The sequence below is a fragment of the Erithacus rubecula genome (assembly GCF_903797595.1).
Source record: "Erithacus rubecula genome assembly, chromosome: 10".
In the NCBI taxonomy this organism is placed as follows: Eukaryota; Metazoa; Chordata; class Aves; order Passeriformes; family Muscicapidae; genus Erithacus; species Erithacus rubecula.
The window spans coordinates 27,149,381-27,170,936 of record NC_136662.1 but is presented as its reverse complement, the minus strand read 5'-3'; the positions used below and the strand labels follow the sequence as shown (position 1 = coordinate 27,170,936).

Genomic DNA, 21,556 nt, shown 5'->3' with positions numbered 1-21,556 from the left:
TCAGTGGGACAGCTCTTGGGACAATTGGTCATGTAACCATCTGGTTTTGGCAGACAAAAAACAGAAGTGGGAAGTCTGATCTTTAGCAGATAGTTTGTGATTGATTACACAAAGGCAGGAAATCTGATTCTGCAAAAAAACCTTTCAGACTATAGAAAACCCCCCTTTTTTTTTTTTCTTTACAAACTGGTATACACAATATTCGTAACAGGTGGATTTAAACAGAGTGGGTTTAATCATGTATTTCCCTTTATCTAGGTCCATGTTCTTTTCTTATTTTAAGTATTCTGGTTTACACAAACTCCAAAACTTCTATGATTAACACGAATCATTTGTCAATTATCACACTGCCCATGGCAGAGGGAAAACTAGGTGAGCTTTAACGCTCCTGACAGCGATTTTATGACTTTCCCAGAGGCCGTGGCAGCCGCGTCCCTTCGGTTCCGTCAGGCGCGACTGCCTCACGCCACCCACACGGCCAACGGCCGCAGCGGGCGGTGCCTTCCAAACCACGCCCACGGGCACAGCGCGGCCGCGGATAGGCTGGGAGAGAGCGGGAACGCGCCCTGCCCCGCCCCCTAATGACGACACGGCTTCTGATAGGTTAGCGAGGGGGCGGGGGCGGGGCGCGGCGGATTCAAGCAGCGGGTGCGCATCGCTGTCCCCGCCATCGCCGTGTCCCCGCCACTGCTGTGGCTCCGCCGCCGCCATGGAGATCATGACCTTTCCCCGCTGCACCCCCGACGAGATCATCACCCTCGTCCGCACCAACGTTCTGGAGGGCGCCGAGGCCCGGAACCTGGTCAAGGAAGATCTGTTCAGCAACCTCAGGGTGCGTGAGGGGAGGCGCGGGGCGGCTCCGGGCCCCGCTCGCTGCCGTGTGGGACGGACGCGCTGGGCCGGCCCGAGGAACCGCGGGGTTGGGCGGAACGGGGCCGGGGTGGGATCGGAGCAGTCTCGGGGCGCCGTGGTGACACCACAGCACACGGCCTGTCTTCCTCAGTTCTGTGGGAACTGGGTAAAAATAGTCACCATATTTAGATCCAACGTTTTGCCCGATCTACTTAGTGCTTTTAAACCAAGTCCTGATTTTAAACCCCTCCCTGCTTCACCCCCTTTCATCACTGGTGTTAGTGAGTGTCGTCGACGGAAAAAAGCGGCTTTGAAGTGGAATTGATGTCTCCGAGTGATTCCTGGTGTTGTTATTGCTTGTTTGAGCCTTCTTGTTTAGATGGTTTCTAAAAAGCAAAATTATCATGCCATAAATGAAAATCTGTTTGGCTTGTAAGTGATTTTTTTTTTCCTTTTCATTTTAATGATCTCGTGAAGGGCACTGGTTGCTACAGGATTATAATTCCTGTGACTTTTATTTTAGGTTTCTGGCATTGCTTGGTTTGGAAAGTTCTCAGCGAGCAGCAGTGTAAGGCAACCAGTGCCTGACATACACAGTCAGGGCTGTAGTTGCCTGAGCTGACTGCTGCCCCTTCATACTCAATTATCAGCAAGTAATGCTTGAACTGCAAAACGTTGGAAAGTTAAACCTGGTTGTCGTGGTGGCTTGGTGAAATCATGTGTTTATGATTTAAAAGCTGAATGCTTTCATGGCCTGGTCTGTTAATTAAACAGATGGAATACTGATTCATGTCCTCTCTTCCTGCAGAATGACATTTTACACCTGATTTACCTAAGAATCCTGCAGAAAGTGTCTAGGATCCAACTGGAGGACATCTACATGGTAGGGCTGCCTGTGGCAGGGGTGCTGGGATGTGAAAGGAAAAGAATATTGGACTCTACCTGTTCTTTGGGATGTTAAGGGTTCCAGAAATGTCTGTAAGGTCCAGGAGGGACTGGACAAGCTTTTGGAGGGACACCATGCCTTGAAAATCCATACTGGGCTCCTGCCTTTGGCCGTGGCTGGAGGAGGTTGGACTGATCTGAAGGGCATGTAATTGTTGGTTTTGATATTTGATCATCTCCACTCCTCCATTAACTGAGAGGAAAGTGAGGAGAGGATGATACCTAAATTGGCTAACAATTTATTTACTCCCCCTGTTAGGCAAGAATTGATCCTTGAATGTGAGAGTAAATGGTTTTGTTTCTTGGCATTTCTGGATAAACTGAAAGAGAAGAGTATTATGTGCATGAGGTAACTCTGTTCTTCCCCGACAGTGGCATCAGTTGCCGTGCTGTGCTGTGAGTTTAGCATGTCAGAGAAAGGAGACAGTGTACCACAGTATTCTCTTCCTGACTTTTTCATGAAGCAGTTGAGTGTGTCAATTTTGGGGTGTTTAAAGAAGGAACTTCTTGCTGGTATATGTGTAATGCAGAGATTGTTGTGCTGCACAAGTTATGAGCAAATTAAAACAGCATTTATATTGAGTTCCAGAGTTTGTAGTGTTGCTGCTTTAGTAATTACTGTATTTTTGTCTTTTCCAGCCAAAGTTTACCCTTAAAATAGTGTGCTGATTAATCTGATGACATTTCCCAGCCTTTAACATGCTTCCCTGTGGATGGGAAGATCATCCTCAGTGTTTTTAATCTTTATGCAGTGGAAAATGCTGCATAATTTTTGTTTTAAGTATTCTCTACTTATGCACCAACTCTGTTTCTACTCTTTAGATGCCACTCAACATTGACATAATATACCCAGAGATCTATGAAGGCTTTCTACCTCTCTGCAATTTGTATATTCGTTTGTAAGTAGAAGATGCTTGTCTTGTGCTTGTTAGGGGATGTTCTGGGATGAGAGGACAGGATTTGTTTTGTAGCATATGGGTACAGGGCAAGAACAAAACCTAAGCCATGGTCACTGCAGCTGAGGTTGTGTTTTGTTTTCTTTGCAGGGAGCACTTGCTGCCCATGTGGGGGATTAGCGACTTCCAATTTGCTGATGTTTTGAGCCCAAGTAAGCAAGTGCCTTGTAATCCTTATGTTTGTGTTTCCTGAGGTGCTGGGTGTTGCTTGGTATTCCAGATGTTTTTTCTCCTTGGGCATAACCAGAGAGGCATCTAGTGTGGAGAAGTGTCCTTGACTTCCTGCTGCTCTTGTGACTCTTGAAGAGTTCTGGTTCTAGTGAGCAGTTCTTATTCCTTATCTGGGCTGGTGCAGGTCAGTAACTGAGGGCAGTTTTAAATGCTATAAATCTGTTGAATTGCTGGTCTGGAGATTGGCTTGTGACACACTTAGAGCAGTGTAATAATAGCTGGTGATGAAAATCACCCTGACAGCTCAGGAGTGCTTTAGGATTTCTCATGCTGATACCTGTGCTCCACTCTTGTCAATACCCAATAGTGGTGATTCTGCCCCAACACAGACAGCTTGGAAAAAGCTGCTCTGAAGAACACTTTCACTTCTGGATCTGTCTTGTCTAAAACATTCAAAGCGTTTTAATCATCTTTCAGAAAGTTTGCTTGGAATAAAGCCAAAAAGTCCCTGCAGTTCAAATTGCTGCCTTCAGTTCTGCTGATAGCTACAGAGAGGTTCCCTCTTCAGAGCTGTAGTTCAAGATTGACACTCTTACTCCCTGGCTTCTGTTTGAATGGGAGGCTGTGTTTTAACAGCCTTTTCTCCCAGGTGCCATTATTCATTTGTTAAATTACACAGAATTGCTAAGTGCTGGTAACCAGCTTGGTGCTAGTTTTTGTGTAGTCTGAAATCTTTGTAAGCTAAGTGGGGGAAGAACAAATTTAGATTGTTAGATTTGTAATTTCTGTCTCCCTTGAATTATGGTTGGCCCAATTTTTTTGTTGGAAATCAGCTCAGTGAGCTCTTGCAATTCCTGTTTCAGAGGTAAAGAGGACTGCTCGCTTCTTGAGTGGCATGCTCAACTTTGTGAACTTCATGAAATCCAAGCATACAGCCTACCTGGTGCTACAACTGGAATATGTAAGATTGAATGCTGCTTTATTCCAAATACCTGTAAAGTTGAATTGATATTAACCTTGACCTAGGTGCATGAAGTTTGTGGTTTAACTTCAGGATGATGTAACATATTGGATGTTAAATGTAGCAATTCAGGGAGGTACTGATTATTACTTGGGATATTACTGAAAGTTTTATTTATTTTTTTTTCCCCAATAACTTATTGGATGCTTTAGTCTGGTAAGTGAAGGATTGACTCCTAGTATCATTTTGAGAAAAGTTGGTGCAGCAGTTGTAGGTGGCTTCTGTTCTGAATGTCTCAGTTGTTCAGAGATAGTTCATTTCGTGGGATGAGCAAGGCTCCAATAGAAGCCCAGAGAGAAACTACAGTTTTTAAAATTAAATCTTTAACTTGCAGAAATCAGCTATTGAGAAAATCCAGCGCCTGGAGGCTGTGAATCGGGATGCAGCACTGAAGATGGAGAAACTGAAGTGAGTGTGAGGAAAACCACCATGAGATGTACTGCTTGCCTTTCCTGCTCAGGCTGGATCAGTGGGCCAGCTCAAGTCTGAATGCAGAGCCCCATTCTTGGGTCATAATAACTTGGTTCAATGCTACAGGCTTGGGGAAGAGGGACTGGAATGTGGCCCAGCAGAAAAGGCCCTGGGGGTGCTGGTTGGCAGCAGCTGAACAAGATCCAACAGTTTGCCCAGTGACCAAGGAGGCCAGTGGCACCTGGCCTGCATCAGCCAGTGTGGCCGGCAGGGCCAGGGCAGTGACCCACCCCCCTGTGCTGGGCCCTGGTGAGGCCATACCCTGAGTGCTGCATCCAGTTCTGGGCCCCTCACTGCAAGAGGGACATTGAGTGTGTCCAGAAAAGGGCAATGAAGTGGGAAGGGTCTGGAGCACAAGTCTGGTGAAGGGCAGCTGAGGGAGCTGGGAGTGTTTATTCTCTGCTGGCAGAGGGAAAAAAAACATTTTTACAGTGTATGGTTGCATTGAGCAAATCCTGTATCTGTATGTGGGGAGCTAGGTTGAGACTTTTTCATTTTAGTTAGCTTTTAGTGATGTGTCTTTATCCCTCAATCAGCTGGAGGAAGCCCATCTTTAACTTAGTAGATGAGTAAAGTTGTCTCCCTTACTTATATGACATGTTTGCCACAATCTCTGTTTCAGGCCATTTAGCCCTACTGCCTGTGTCTTTGCACCATTAAGTTTTGTTTTTGCTTGTGGATAATAGGATGAAGAAATGGCTGGTTTCCAAGAGAGCTTTCAAAACAAAGTGTTTTTTTTTTTTTTTTTCCTGACAGCTACTCTTGGTGTGTGCTACACAGGGGGTTCTCTAGCTGGGATAGGTCTACATTAATATAAGCTATTTATATGACAGGTAATATGCAAATTTCATAAATGAAAGTCACCACCAAAATTGGTAGGAGTGTTGTACTTTCATGCTTTGCTTAACACAATCTTTAAACTTAGTCCTCTAAGTTTGTGCCACTTCTTGCCAAAACAGATTATGCTTGAACTGCAAAATTTTACAAGCAAAGAAAAACAAGATGTATTAATTTGAGACTGTCTTGCTCTGGCTGTAAACTCTGTGGAGACGGTGATTGTTTTATCTACTGCACTCTGACTGGACTGTAATGATGCTGAAACTGCCCAATATCTTTATTTTTCCCTCAGCACAGTCCCAGTTGAACATGAGGCAGAGGTCAAGCAGCTCACAGAGAACATTCGGGAGCTGGAGCAGCTGCTGAGGCAGGATTATCGTCGGAAACAAGTAGGATCTGGTTCTCCATTTCTCTGGAAAGCTGCTATGGCTTCCTCACCTCTCTTGATTTCATTCCCTTTCCTCTAACCCAGTGGAGAAAAGGGACTTTCCTGGTTTAAAACAATGGCCATTTTAGCAAAATGGTGTTGGACCCCTCTTTGTTTCACTGTAAGGAATGTGAAAAGTGTTTTAAATCGGACTTGGGGAATATAAAAGTAGAGTTGACTCTTGTTTTGAAATGCATTTCTGCAATGACCTGGGAGATGCACATCACACTTCCAAGCAGGAACAGAGGGATGTTCCTCTTTGTTTTCCATTTGAATTCAAATAATTGGAACTGGAGGTGAGCTGTGGCAAGAAATGAGGCCTAAGAAGGGTCACCCAAGACAATGTTTGGCAAAAAGAGTAGGGGTAACTTTTCAGCAGTGGAAACTTGCTTCTCAGGTCTCATAGATAACATTTTTAACTCCTTTGGGAGGAAGAAAATAATGTGTGGTCAGGATTTGTTTTGCTAAGTCATGTTTCTATTATTAACGTTATTAACCTTGTGCTTGACTATTATTTGGGACCTTATATAAAATTATATTTTTCCACTGAAGAACAGGGCCCTTGGCAAAGGAAGTTGTGGGGGTGTAATAACTGCCAGGGCCAGTGAGAATAGGGATGGACAATCTCCTATTCCCAGTTAGCCACTGCTGGCTGCATCTCCAGTGCTTCCAATGGCTTTAGTGACAATATTCTCCTTTCTTGTCTTTGAAATCTTACAGACTGCAGTTTTGTCTGGTGGTTATGGCACTCCAAAGATCCCCATAAATGGGATTTCTCCTGTGGACAGATCTGTGATAGGAGGATAAGGCAGGTAGCAGCTGTAGAGATGCTTGTTGAAAGCTTGATGCTTTTTTTTTTTTTTTTTTTTTAATTTGTTTTTTAGGCAGCTTTGCAAGAAGTGATTTCTCAAAAGAAGGCTGATATTGCTGAGAAAACCCAAACACTGGTGAGTACACCTCTGTGTGGGTGCTGGCTGCAGTTTCCATCTCAGATTAACTGAGAGATCATCTCTCTTTCTAGGATCAGATTATTCTTGGAATTAAATCACTAGAAATCTGGACCTGAGGTGCTGTGGGTTTACCTTGCATGCATAGAGGGGGCTAATGAGACAGAACAGGAGGAAAGGAAAAGAAAACTTGCTCTTCTCCTGGGTAATAGGTCTGGCTCTGGAATGCTGCAGTCACTGCCTCAGTATCCCTGGGTCAGGAGTTCTGAGGGAGAGGGCTGCTGGCCATATGCCAGGCTGGATGGGGCTTGGAGCAGCCTGGTCTAGTGGGAGGTGTCCCTGCCATGGCAGGGGGTTGGAATGAGATGATCCTTGAGGACCTTTCCAACCCAAACCATTCCAGAGTTAGCTGGCAGCCTCTTTGTGGAAAATACCAGTTAACTGCTGGTCTTGTGCACCCCTGTAAGCAAATCTGGGAAGCAAAATGGGATGTTAATTGCTTTGATTTGGAATGTTAACGCTGTTTAGAATAATTTAATTTTAGAACTTCCTAATGAGGAATGACTACACACCAAAGAACCTGTCTAGCCTTAAGATCATGGCAAACTTTGCTACACAATTCCTCTTTGTTCACCTAATCACTAATATTGAAAGTGTTTGTCCCTTTAACTAGAATGAGTGTAAAGTGTCTATGAGTGCCTTAAAAGAAGAACAAGAGCAGCTGAAATCCAAAATTGTGGAGAATCCAGAAGAAGGGAAAAATTACAATGAGCTGATGAAAGAGAATATTAAGAAATTGAAGAGATGTCAGGTGAGGTTTTCCTCTGTCCACACAAGAAAGTGTTCTGTTAGAAAAAGCATGGACTGTCATCATCTAGAACTGCTTCTTGAATGATGTAAAACACCAGCAGGATAGTGGTTAGTCTGAAATGAAATCACAGCCTCAGAGAAAATTGAAGATTTGTGGTAGAGGTGGTGGTTTATTTTTGATGGGTTTTTTTTAACTTTTTGAAAAGCAAGATTGCAGTCACTTGTAAAACCAAGTGTTCAACTCTTGAATCTTTATCTGTTTGGCTGTTTGCGCTCCAGAGGAGAAAATATTTAGTCAGCTCCCAAATATCTTTGGATTTAGGACATGTGCTTCATAGTGCTTCTGTTGTCATTCACTGTTTTTGGAATTGATGGCTGTCTTCACCAATATGCTGAGCACTGTGTTCCCTCCTAGCTTTTTTTTTTTTTTTTTTAATATTTTTATTATAATATCCACTTATTTCTGTGGTTTGTGGTTGCTCACACATTAGTGAAGTTTGCACTGGTTTTTCCAGTGTAGAATTTCTTTACTCTACAGCTTTCTCTTTCCTGAAAGCTCTTGGAAAAAGCTGATTACTGATTAATTCAGTGTAAAACATTTGTATGTCACCTTTAGATCTTTGCTTCCAAATAAATGCCTTTTTAAAATTATTTTTTTACAAGGTGAAGAGCTAATTTCACTAACTCTTAACTATTACTTCTAGTGTCTTTAAACAATGAGGGGAGGGTTCAAAGTTCAATATGCCTCAATTCTATATAAAAGAACTCTAAAGCTGTTTATTGACAGTCTTTTTCTCTCCTTTAAAGCAAGAAGTTACTGAGAAATATGAAAGTTATAGAGATTTAGTTGAGGTTCTGTCATTATGCCTGGTGGAATTGCAGTTATACCAAAAGAAGATGGAAATACAGGGAGAAAATGTGGAGAGACTGGCCAGTGTAACATCAGAGGTTTGTATTATCCAAATTATATATTGTTGGGGAGAATTTGATGTCTAAGCAATGTTCCCCTCTTTCTTCTTCATTGTAAACAATGACACTTTTTTAAATTTCCAAATTCTTTCTTAAAAACGTCAGTAAAACATTGCTGCTGGGGGTACTGGGTAATGTACTATGCACTAGCTATTGACCACTTTGAATAGTCAAAGCCTTTGTTGCCATAGAAACCTGACCTAAAATAGTTGGAACTGTCTTGGGGGTGTTGGTAGGAAATGATGGGAAAAGTGAAATTGAGCTTCTTCTGCTTTGAGAGTGGAAACAAAGAACAAAAAATTGTTACTTCAGGAAAAGTCATGTCTTAAGTGCCTTTATTTATATTACTAAGCCAGAAATTCTCTGATTAAATGTTTGTCTCAATACTGTCCCTTTCTATTTGCTGCTAGATTTTGGGAGAATGCAGTCGTTAGGAGCAGTTGAAAAATGGTATGGAGTCTTTTTGGGTATTTGTACAGCATGTGTTCAAATTACCCTTGGCAAAAAGCTATGGCAGGAGTCAGTCACTTCTGAAACTCATCCTGAGGGATGGGGTCTTGTCCATTTGGATGTATTTATAATCAGATAAAGACCAGTGAATTGAGAGAAGGAGTTAGCAATCAGATCTTCAAAAAGCAGCCAGCTTGTTGTAATCTTAACACATTTTCAGGGTCTGCTGTCTCGATAATTTCCCATCCCTATTTGATTTATTTCTATACTTCTGTCTTCTAGGCCAGAAATCTGGAGGACCAACTTGAGAGTGCTCAGGTAGAGCTGAAAAAGGCCAAGGAAGATGAAACAGCCCGAAAGAGAGTGATCACTGCAAAACATGAGAAACTTGCCACAGCTGAGATACAGCTGAAAAAGATCCATGAAGTTATTGAGCAGTACAAGTGCACTGAGCTTGAGTATGGAGGAGCTGATGTTTCTGCCTGATGCTGCTTTATGTCTTTGTTATGTGCTGCCAAAGTTCATGTCTGCTACAAACACACAGCTTAGCAGTGAGGGGAAGGAAAATGAGCAGTGTGGGACAGCTCTGTATGAAGACCAGTAATGCTGCAGGCAGGGAGTTGGGGTCTCAAATCAATAATTGCAATGTGACTTGACAGCAATTCTTTTATTGGAGCACTAATTTAATTTATAATGCTTATTCTTGATTCTTTTATCTTCTTAAAGAGAATGTCACATTGGGATAATTTTCTAACTTATCAGACTTCAACAAAGCCCCATTTGCCTTTCATGAATTTTTCATAATTTCCCTTGCCACTTTTGCTCATTATCAAAGATGTTCGAGACCCATGGGGAAATGGGGCTCACATCTCTGAGGAGCATTATCCTGACATGATGCTTCTAAAACAAAAAGAAAAGTGTCATTTGATCAAAGCCTCTCAGCCTCTCTTCCTTCCTCCCATATGCTGAAGGCAGCACCAAACTGCAGCCCAGGAAGGTCCTGGCTTCACTGTGAGCTTAGTGATCAACTGTTAGGGAGAAAATTGATTTTTAGAACAATTTTTCTTGTACACAGATAAGAAAGGGAATATGGAGCATTATTGGCTATGATGGAAGGGAGCTTCTTGCACTTGGCTGAGAGAGTCAAGTAAGATTTAGTCATGCTTGAGGTTTGTGTGGTGTGCAGAATGACACTTAGTGTATTGTACCAGCTAAAGGAGATTGTTTGGGAGGAAAACAGACTAGGCATTGGGAAGAATTTCTGGACAGAAAGGGTGATTAGACTTTGGAGTGGGCTGCCCAGGGTGGTGTGGAGTCACTGCCCCTGGAGGTGTTTAAGGAAAGACCAAGTGCCATGGTTGAAGTGACAAGGGGGTGTTCATAGGTTGGGCTTGATCTCTAAGGTCTTTTCCAACTTCAATGATTTTGTGAAAACTAGCCTTTGTTTTCATTCCTAAATTAATATCAACTAATGCTCCTTTTGGTCAAAAGTTGCTGCCAATTTCTGTTTCTAATAGGTCAGGTATTTCCCTTGAGTGATAAAATTAGATGCTTTGATAAGCAAGAGGGGAAGGGAGGTGACCTTGGTTAAGAAAAGAGTTTTTGCTGGTGAATAAAACAATGTGTCCTGACTGTTCCCTTGAGGTAGGAAGGTGCACATGGGCTCCTGCTAAGTATGAGTTTCACTTCTTGTACCTATGTTGTTCTAGTTTAAAATTCACATCAATTTCTGAGAAAGTAAATTTATTATTGTTATTGCTTCTGGAAGCTGTTTTATGCTCGTAAAATGCCAGCTTTGCTCATGGTAGGTTTCAGCTTAATCTGGAATGAGTCCAAAGGCTCAGTACTAACTTTTTTGTTTCTGTCACCTTTAGACTTTATAACAAAGTCAAGGAGAAGAGGGGTGCTGTGTGTGACAAAGTTATGGCAATTCGGAAGGAAATCAAACAGCAGAAGAGCAAAATGGAGCAGCTGAAGGATGATTGTGAAAAAAAAGCAGCAAAAGACAAGGTAAGGTGTTTTTTTTTTATCCCCTCAAAGGAATCTTCTTACATTCCTGTTGTGGTGCAACAGTGCAATGATCCTCTAAACAGCCCCCTCTGTGTTTTGTGAGTGCTTCTTCTTAAGCCATGGATGAGATACCCTTGAAATCATTTGAGTCCACCAGACCACTCACTTGGCATTTGTGTTTGATAAAGATGTAACTTTGCTGATAGCATTTTTTTTCCCCTCCTTTATCTTCTCTTTCCAGGAAATACAACTAATTTTGAAGGCTGTATTGGACAAGTATCATGAATCTCTCCTTAAGGCGGTAAAGACTTCTGCAGCCTCAAGGGCAGAAAAACTTGCTGAAATAAGGGAAGGCCTGCTCAGCCTTCAGTCTTCTGTAAATACTCTTTAAGCCTGTCTGAACTTGTGTTCCATTTTCACTGTGTTCGTGCTCATACCTGAACTCAAGAGCTTCTGCTTTGCATGGGAGGGATAATAATTCCAGTCAAATCCAGCTTTCTCAAAAACCATGTCAGAACACATTTAGCTTTTCAGGCTGATCCTGCTGTCATGAGCTTGCTGATATGGATAAGAAAACATTCTTCTGTTGTTTCAGTCAGCATCTGGTCTTGGAAAGTAATATTGCAAGTCTTGCTACCACCAAACTGCTTAATATTTTAGGTGGAACCCTGCATTTGTAGAAACTGTTCTGCAAACTTTGATCTGGGAACACCTGGAGCCTTGGTCTGGCTTGAATGTTCAAGATAAGTCAGTCACAAGTGATGCTCTACCACCATTATTCAATTAAGATGAAATGCTGACAGAGCAGTAGCATCCATCTAAATGCCAAATTACTCTCATCATAAATATCTGTTACTGTAAACACTCAGAAGTATCATTTTACTGTCATTTTACTTAACAGTATACTCCCTCTCAGTGCTTGAACTCATTGTGTCTGCTTTGGGGGGGTATTGAACCCTCCTCTGCGTTCATCACTCTGTGTTAGTATGCTCTTAAAAACTGTAGATTCATGTTTTATCCCTTAACTTGTGATGGTGCTTGGTGTGCCACAGTGGTTTTCATTATTTGCAAAATTGAAATGTTGTTTTTTGCACTAGTTGGTATAAAGATATTTAACCCTTTTTCTCTCGGGTATTTCCACTCCCCTAACTGACTTGGAAGAACATTTTGTGGAAAAATTTTGTTTTGTATGTACAATGTGTGCTATGAGCAGTCTTTTGTGCTGAGAGGAGGAGGATGATCCAAGCCATCTTTAAAATTGTTATTCTTCATCTCTTACCAGCTGGAGGTGCTAACAAATCAGTTAGGAAGAGCAGGTGCTTGTTCCTTCTGGAGGCATCAGTACCATCTCCTTCCTTATAAAGATTGGTTGGAGGCTGCACTCCCTAGCCTGGATATTGCAGCAGCTCTGGGGAAAGAGATTCCCAAAAACTTCCAATGGATGTTGCAGGGGATTATACCAATCAGCAGATCAAGGTTCTTAGAGAGATGATGCTTTTGTATCCCAGTGATGAGGAATTTCAGGACAAAGAAAAAGCTGGAGTCTGGTTCCTGCTCTCAGACAGATTTTTGCCACACCAGCTCTTGGGTAAAATAAAATCCTGCAATTCATGAAGAAAGAAAAACTCTGTTTCTAGGCTTTTGTGTTTCCAAGCTTTTACAGTGCTTATTTGTGTAAAATACTTACAAATAAAACATAACCAAGGTATGATTTATCTAGAGATAATTGATTCCTAGGTGTGAATTGATTCCTACTGCTGCTTGTCAAAAACTTCTACCCACCTTGAACCATATGGCAAGGCAGTGGGGGGGGGGAGTTAGTGTGGCCTGAGGAGCAGGAAGGGAGAATGGCTCAGCTGAGGCAGTACAGCTCCCTTTCCCTCAAGAGGGCAGTGTTAGTCAAAATTTTCTCCTTGTTTTTTGGTTGTTTGGTTTGTTTTTTCCTTTTTAAAATTTGTTGTTAATCTTTCTGCCTTAGCTAATGTTTTAAGGTTTAGTTTAATTTTTTTGTTTTGGTAAGTACTTCAGTTTTTAATGTACAACATCAAGCCTGTAGCAAGTTTGAATTGTACTGCTTGTTTGAAATGTGGAGTTACTAACAATAATCTGAAAGTAAGTTTTTAAAATCTGCAAGCAGAAAAAATAATAGTAGCTAAGGTGGGAAATGGATTGATTGTGACATTTTTTACCTCTTTATCACTCTTCTTTTGCCTTTACTCCAAAGCATGGCTGGAGAGATCTTCAGAGCTCCATCTCAGAAGTCAGATTTCCTTTAGGATTTGGGTGAGAGTAGGTGAGCCAGGTTTGTGTTTTCAAGTACAAAGTGGGATGAGCTGGTGTGCTGGCCACTTGGTGGGGATGTTGGCCCTGGATTCACGTTCCATTCCTGCCACAGCTCTGCTGAGGAAGCCAAAGGAAAACCTGCTGAATCTTCAGCTTCAGCATAACAGCTTTTCATCTTGGCACTCATATATTCTAGGACTAGTCAGGACCAGGTGAGCTACAAGTTAAAACTTACTGACAGATGTTTCCATCTAAGGTGTGACCCTTGATGTTGCCAAAGCAGGAGCTGCTCTGGAGGATGGAGCCTCCACTTGGGAGCCCATTCCCTTTTATTTGTGCAGGGGAATGAGGAGGGAGTGTGAGAGGCTCAAGTGTGTGTAAATCATGAGGTTGTGAGGTGCAGGGTAAAGGAATCTGCAGGTAAATGCTCCTGTGTATTGAGGTCCCTTGTATCTAGGGCATGTTTTAGAAAGATTCTCTTGATGCTTCCATCAGGCTCCTTAAAGGCAATCCTTATTATGATATAGGAAAACAAATGGCTGGAGATACCTGGGAATAAAACCAAAGAAAGCTTGGAGCTGAACATACAAATTCTTGTTGCCTGCAAAATTCCTTTTTCTAAAGCTAACGAGGGAATGCTGTTTCTTGAGATGCTGTCAATGGGGAAACTGTGACAAGATAAAGTGGCAGTTGCAGGAGTTCCCATGTGGTTTTCCACTGAAAAGTTTTATTGCCATGAGGCTTTTGTCCCTTTTTCCCCAGGAAGAAAAGAGAGCAGGGTGTTCAGGAGCTGAGTTTCTAATGGGTGGCACATTAAACAATCCTTTCTGCAAAGGGAGAGTCTGGAGGCTGGGACAGTGATATTGAGAAAGGCAATCACTGAAAAATCTACTTGCAAAGAGAAATGGGCATTAGAGAGGAAAAAAAATATCACTGGTTTTACAAGCTGCAAGTCCAACTCAGGAGGACTGGGAGAGGCCAGTGTTTGTAGAAAATGAACAAACAAAAGGAGGGAAAACCCAGGTTATGTTGGGGTTTCCATAGCAACAGAATACTTTTCCTGGAAAACTCAGATGATGAGATCTAATCTATCTGCTATTTAACTCTTGCATGCAAAGCCCTCTTTCTTGACTTACCTGTCTCCTCCACAGCCCAGTCCCTACTGCTGAGTGTGCTGTCACTACACCATGGTGGTCTCCACAGGGAATGGCATTCCTGAGACAAGGCTGCTCCTGTTTTGCTCCAAAGCACACAGAAAAGGGAGAGCTTATAAGGCAGAGACAGATTTTGTGTGCAGGAAAGACTCACCAGGTGTGCTGATCCTGGGGAGCCTCTGCCTGAGATCTGTGGAAGATTTTCTGTGGCTGTTTGGAGAGTTCATCAAAGCCTGACATAAATTTGTACCTGGTGTTCTGCCCATTGCAAAGCCCCAGCTGAGGGGAATGGGAATCTTTGGTGGCAGTGGAGGAAGGTGGAAGTGTGGCAGCTTTTACCTGACAAAAAGGACAATTGAGACAGTGGGCAGCACCACAAATGCTCATGAGATGGCTGCTGGCCTCAAATGTGCAGAAAGGAGTGGCTGTTTTGGGGAGAGAGTGGATGTGAGACCCCACCCTGGTATAGCAGAGAGGAAATGGATTCTGTTCCCTGCCTTCTAAGCAGGCTTTGCAAGAGGGGCTGCCCTTGGAGGGGGAAATGGGATGGAAGAGGCTGAATTGTTTCTGTTTCTGGGCTCCCCTGCATGGAAAGTAGTTACAAAGAGAGGGTGGTAAGAGCAGGCAGGGATCCCAAAGAATGCTGACTGTATTGCCACAGGGTCAGGGAATGGTTTGGGTTGGAAGAAACCTAAAAGCTTCACTTGTTCCAACACCCCTGCCATGGGCAAGGACAACTTCCACTACCCCAGGTTGCTCCAAACCCCATCCAGCCTGGTCTTGGACACTTCCATGGATCCTTCCACAGCTTCATGGGCACCTGTGCCAGGGCCTCACCACCCTCACCATTTAATCTGTCTGATGTGTGTTACATCTTTGTAAAGGCCTGGCAGTGGCCAACCCCTGCAATAGCCAGCAAAAGCAATATTCTGTTTAATTGGTGGGCTTTATATTTGTTTTTTGTTTTTTTTTTTCCTCTCTCACTGTTGTTCTGCTATGAACTTGTTACTGCTTATTGAGCCCTGAAGATTTGTGAACAGAAAACAATCATCATTACAATATTTAAAAGAAAACCAATTCAGGGCTGTTCAAAGAGTAGTAATCCAGGTATGTGCCAATAAACAGGAAGCAGGGCTTTAATATCCCTTCACAAACCACCCCCTATCTTGAAACATTTATTATATTTCCTCATTTCTCCTGACAGCCACCTGTTCAACTTGTGACCTGTTTGTAAAAATCTGCACACCATCTATCAGAGGGATACACGCACTTACAAACTTCTGTTCTGTGGGCATTGAGTAAATTATTTCTTTAAGATCATATGGCAGATCTATAATTAATTAAACCCTCCATGATATTAGTGCAAAATAATTTAGCCTTTCTAAAAAGGTAAATGTAATTTGCCGATCTGGTATTTGGAAGAATGCTTTCCCCAAAATCAATTCCTTTAGTTTCCAGAGAATAGAAATGAGAAGCAATCTCATTTTAATTATATCTCTTTATTGCTAACAAAGGAATGATTTATGCAATTAAATTAACTGGCTAGAAAATTATTCTCAGCTGGGCTGTCCTAATTCTTTGCTTTCTGAATTGCAGGCTCTTACACTTCTCTGTGTAGATTAATTTTTCTGATATGCAAACAATGCTCCTTGTGTTCATTTTTAACATTTTTTATTCACAGCTCCCCTTTTCTTAGTGTCAATGACATGAGTAATATTTGTGCACTGCTGGGCTCTGATTCAGGCCTTTTTATGTAGAAAGATTGGGAAAAAAAAATCTTTTCTTTTGAATCTCATTATTGCAGAGCAAGGTTTTGAAGTTTTCTTATCTATTGCTTAGAAACAGCAGCAGGAACATGGAGGGACTGCAAAGATGTCAAAGGATGCAAACTTTTGAAGGAAAATGTAACAGCACTGAGGAGACAGGTGAATTTGCAGTTGGTGTTAAGAAAGCATTTTTTAATGTATTCCTCTTAAACCTCTGTCTCCTTGCAGCCAGGCAAAAAGCTGAAATGCAAGAAGGGAAAAATGAGGCAGATTTATGTTGTACACAGAATGAATTTGGGATTTTTCTTTTATTTCTTTTTTTTTTTTCTGCCTGGGATTACCTTGCAGTGGCTGGCCAGAATGTGAGCTAGAGATATTTGGGCTGAGGGGAAAATTACCATGTAACAACACATTGTGACCATGTGCCAACACAGCCTGACATCTTCTGAATGGGGCATTGGTGTAATCTGCTGCTCTAAAGCAGCAGTGAACATATTGCAGAGCACGTGTTGGCTCTGTCTGAGCTGTCCTGCCCTGTATCAGTGGAGATGTGTCAGCTGGTCAGGCTTTGCTGTGCTGGCACTCTGTGCTGCTGTCAGATGGCTTTAAACTGAGAGAAAGTAGGTTTAGGTTGGATGGTAGGAAGAAATTCATCCCAGTGAGGGTAGGGAGGCCCTGGCACAGGTTGCTCAGAGAAGCTGTGGATGCTCCATCCCTGGCAGTGCCCAAGGTTGGGCTGGACAGGGCTTGGAGCAATCTGGGATAGTGGGAGGTGTCCCTGCCCATGGATAATCTTTCAGGTCCCTTCCAACCCAAACCAGGCTGTGATTTTATGAAATGAAGTAAAAAAGCAGAGATTTTTGTCTGGGTTGGAATGTGATGGTTCAGGTGTGGAAAGGTCTGTGCCATTGGGATTGAAAGCTTTTGAAATGCCAGATAGGAAGGATCAGGTTATTATCATTTGAGTGGGACAAAGAAGCATTTTGAGCCTCTCTCCTTGGACTGGGGATCATCCAAAGGGAATCTTTCCTCTGGGCTGCTGGGTGGGTGGGGAATGGCTTGTTGGTGCAATGCCTTTATTGACTGCAGTTGTTATCCTTGAGGACAGCACTGTAAAATCAGCATAAACTGAATTTGCTTAGCAAGTGGGATCACACTTATTTATTGGAAGAACATTTCTCGAAGAACAGTTGCCCTTGGCTTACTGTCAAACAGTGATTTAAAATTTTTTTTAATTAAAAAAAAATTCCCCTAGTTCTGCAAATTCCCTACACTGAGTTCAGTTCTCCTGCATGAATACCTTGGTTTATACAGGAAATAATCCCTTGCAATGCCTCAGGAAGATGCTGTGAGGTGTGAGTTTACCAGCAGTCTGCAGAGAAAGCTTTGAGTTCAATATTATCTATACAGCAGGAATGGTTAGAAATCAATAAGATGAAATTCATGACAAATGCTACCTTTAGGGAGGAAACATCTGATTAAAAAAATGAGAAACAGCTGCCTAGGCAAGCAGTACTGCAGGGAAGGGTTTGGCTTCAGAGTGAATCACAGATAAGTGAGTCAGTGATGTGCCTTTAAACAGAAATCTTGTTCCTGGAAGCATTAATAGGAGTGTCAGGAGCAAATTGTGGGGTCAGGGCAGAGATATGACTGCTCTGTGCTGCCTGGTGAAGGCTGGCAGGACATATCCAGCCTTGCAGCTTGCATTTCAAGAGCCAAGAATGGGGAAACAACTGGGAAATCATGATATGGGGGTTAAGTAATGACAAGCCTTACAGAGGGAGAAAATTAAACTTCACTTGCAGCAGGAGAGAGTGAAGCTGATACCAGGAAAACCTTGAACACAACCTTCAATTCTCAACTACCAGCCCACCTGGAAAAGACCTGGAACCCTCTGGATGTGCCCTTTGTCCCCCCAACTCCACCTGCTTCTACTCTTAACTCTTGTTCCCTGCTGCCTTTTTCATTCTGCTTTGGCAGCAAATTCCAGTGGGGGCTGGCACTGAGGGCTGTTTCTGGTGATGGCGAGGGGAAAGGTTTGATTTCTCACTGCCAGAAATCCTCCAATTCTTTTGGAACAAACAGTGTGTGTGAGGAACAATGTAAGCAAAAAGATGTACTTGCAGTGGAAAGAAAGGAAAGATGAGGAAGGAGAAGAAACTAAAATAAGAAAAACAACAAACAACCACAACTGAAATAAAACCACAAAAAAACCCCCCCTAATGAGATCAGAAAATGTCTCCCTTTGTAGAGTTGACAAGGTGATGCTTCCTTGCCACCTGGGATCAGTTCCCTTCCAAAGGGCACATTGGGACCTCTAGGACAGTTTAAATGGTGGGCAGTGCAGGCTGGTAGTGACAATTTCAAGGATCTGCTCTGTTACAATCTGAATTCTGGACTCCTGTTCTGTTCCTTAACAAAGGAAATAAGAATGAGTTCCCTCCACATCCTCTAATAGAATTAATCACCTCTCCATGGACCATTTCCCAAATGTGCCAGGATTTAATTTCACAGCGAGTGCTATCCAGATGAAAAGCTGCCTTTGGTAACGTGGGGAATCTCTCCTCTGCAAAGTCCATCACCATTACAGGTGCCTGTTCTCCCTGTGAGAAGATCCCTGTGCCTTGCTTGCTGATTTATCCTGCCAAGGCAGCTGCCTGGGAATGCCCTCCCTCTCTGGGGTCAGGTTTAATGCCTTGTGAAGCTCCTGTAGAGGTTTCTCTGCAGGTGCTTTTCTTTCACGTGAGATGCTGCTGAGACAGCAGGAAAACAAAACTGGGTGGAATTTGAGAGCCTTGTGCATTTGCTCAGTTTCTTTAAAATAGGAGAAAATCACTAGAAAGCCCCATTTTGCTGTTGATTCATTCTTTTCTCTTTGCTGTTTTGTCCAGAGTGCTGATATCTTCTGCTCTTATTCCTGCTGAGGTTCTCACAAAGCAGGACCCAGAGAAATTGAGTTTGGACTTGCAATATTTCAATAAAGCAAATTTCAATTTTTTTCTTTTGTTTCATTGTGTAACATAAGAAAATTTAATGAACATTTTACTACAAGTTAAGCAAACAGTTAATATTTCATTTTGAATAGCATACTTTTGTTCATATTGAATTCTGGATATCAGAGTGCTGAAATCAGAGGTTAATCTGGTTCACTGCACTGAAAGAGATGCAAGTGCTGGAAAGCTTTTTGTTGACCTTGTGTCTTCATTTCTCCTGACTTTTCATTTCTAGTCTTTCCCATTTCCCAGTAAATTACTGAGAGATAGCTCCTAGCTGTGTCTTACAAGCAGCAGAAGAAATGAAGCAGTGTAAAATATAGATAATATAGACTGAGCAGCACTGTGTGCAATTAGAGCTGTGCATGCCTGTGCTTTCTGTCTCATTGCATTTCAGAGAGAAAAGCTGGGGTAGAACCCTGTTTCTCTGGCCTTTTAGAACCTTTTTTTGTTATTCTTGTTGAGATCTAGTTTGGAGCTGGGTGATTTCCTGAAATTCCTTTCTCACCTGAACTGTTTCTGTGAAGATCATTATTGGCAGTAACTGCTCTGTGTGAAGGTTTGCACTCAGAGACAAAAGCCAAACATCCCAGTGAAGGTGTTTGAATGTCTCTTGTCAGCATCCTCCAGCACACAGCTTGTCCCTCTGTCCTGCTGTTCCCTCCCTGCTGGGATGCTCTTTTCCACACACTGGTCCCAGTGTCCATCCCTTAAGGATGTTCCATCATCACCTGGGTTTTGTTCTGCTGATCACCAGGCCCAAAATGTTTTCTGCCTACCCTGAATCTTCTTTTTTCCCCCTTTTCACCCTGATGAACTCTTCCTACAGAAATCTCAGTGTCTAGAGCTGTCTTGGCAAAAGACTTCAAAGGGCTTCAGCAAAATATTAAATATGCAAATAATAATAATAATTACTGCTGTAAGAACAGGAGCAGCCTGGGATTTCTTTATTTTTTTAGATTCCTCTGTCCTTTGCAGATGCCACTTTAATGCAAATCAAACTTTGCTGATTGTGTTACCTATTGAAAAATAGTTTCAATTAGAAATTCAATTACACTGTCTTGGGGGGGATGGAACTGACAGTTTCTTTGAATTTTGCACGTTATAGAGGGCTCCAAAGTGCCATAAATCTGCTAATTGATTTCTGTACCTGTAATGTTTGATTAGGTGTATTTTATTGTCTTCTTGGTTTTAATTAACCCCAGGCTTGTCAAAATGCTTCCACTGACAAAGGATATATGATGAACTGAGATAAACTCTATTAACAGAGGCTGACTTTTGTCAGTAATTGCTATCGTGCCTGAGAGTTATTAGAAATGATCACACACAAAGAAACTGTACTTTTGGTAACAACTTTTATGGGCTGTTATAAATCTGTTGATTGCCCCCCACACACAGGAGATAAGCAACTGTGAATGACAAGGGGGTCCAAAGGAAAATCAATCATTTTCTGCATGTCTTATAAATATTAAGAGTGACAAAAAGGGAAGAGTTATGAAGTTAAGAGTTATGAAGCACTTTTTCCAAGTGCTGAAAACGGAATGGATGCTAATGCACCCATACCTGTCCCCATCAGGACCTGGCAAATCATCTCTTGGACAAAACACAAGAGAAGGTTTTAATTAGAAGATAATATCTTTATTTTTACTGATATACTCCCTGTAAAAACTTTCTTATGTAGGATCTTGAGATAGAAATGTGTCTAAAAATACACAGAAGTCTGTGCATAAATATTTTTGGGTGAACTGCAGCTTCATCTGTTGGAGCTTCTGCCTTTGAGTTCTGTGTGAATGGGGTGTGGATGCAGGTGCAGTCCTGAGAACACAAATGGGATTATACTGAGCTGGAGTAAAGCCACACAAAGCTATGAGAAAAGGGGACAGACTTTGTGCAAATTATTGGTTAAAGCTGATATGAATACTTCCCACAAACACTAATATATTAATTTATAGGTAAGGTGATGTTTTCAAATGTTTTGGGGTTCTTAAAATATATATACATATATATATGTGGGGTGACTAATTTATAGTTAGGGTGATGTTTATACATGTTTTGGGTTTTTAAAATATATATATATGTATATGTAGGGTAAGCACACAAATCCCTCAGGAACTACAGAGATCTATTCTCTGTTTTGTGCCAACTTCTGTCCAAGCTTTGGACACTCTTGGCTGCAGCAATTTAAAGTTGCTTAATAGCTCTTCTGTCTTGCTCAAAACAGTTATTTTTAGCTTGATATTTTTTTTAAATCTGCAGATGAGAGGGTATTTTGAACTGACCTTCATTTTCTTTCCTGCATTTTCTGAGAATTATCCCAATGACTTGCAGTAGTGTAAGTGGGCATGAAGAAAGGGGGAGCAGAGTGGAGCTTTCCCACACAGAGGACACTGCAGTCCCAAAAGCTGCTTTACCTAAGAGCATTAGGATATTCAGCTTGTTCTTAATATTTTGGGGAGCTTGTAAAATACCTCTGGAACTTGCAAGGTGCCAGATT

General features: G+C 42.1%; 1 protein-coding gene across 1 annotated transcript; it reads left to right on the top strand.

Annotated features, from left to right (window-relative positions):
- Positions 1-628: 628 nt before the first annotated feature.
- On the top strand, positions 629-11,987 carry NUF2 (NUF2 component of NDC80 kinetochore complex). The gene is made up of 13 exons (XM_079313397.1): positions 629-832; positions 1,661-1,735; positions 2,620-2,696; positions 2,844-2,905; positions 3,788-3,885; positions 4,280-4,353; positions 5,546-5,642; positions 6,565-6,627; positions 7,301-7,438; positions 8,245-8,385; positions 9,139-9,314; positions 10,731-10,866; positions 11,108-11,987. The coding sequence occupies exons 1-13, from the start codon at positions 710-712 to the stop codon at positions 11,255-11,257; spliced, it is 1,410 nt and encodes a 469-aa protein (XP_079169523.1). The 5' UTR covers positions 629-709; the 3' UTR covers positions 11,258-11,987.
- Positions 11,988-21,556: the final 9,569 nt, after the last annotated feature.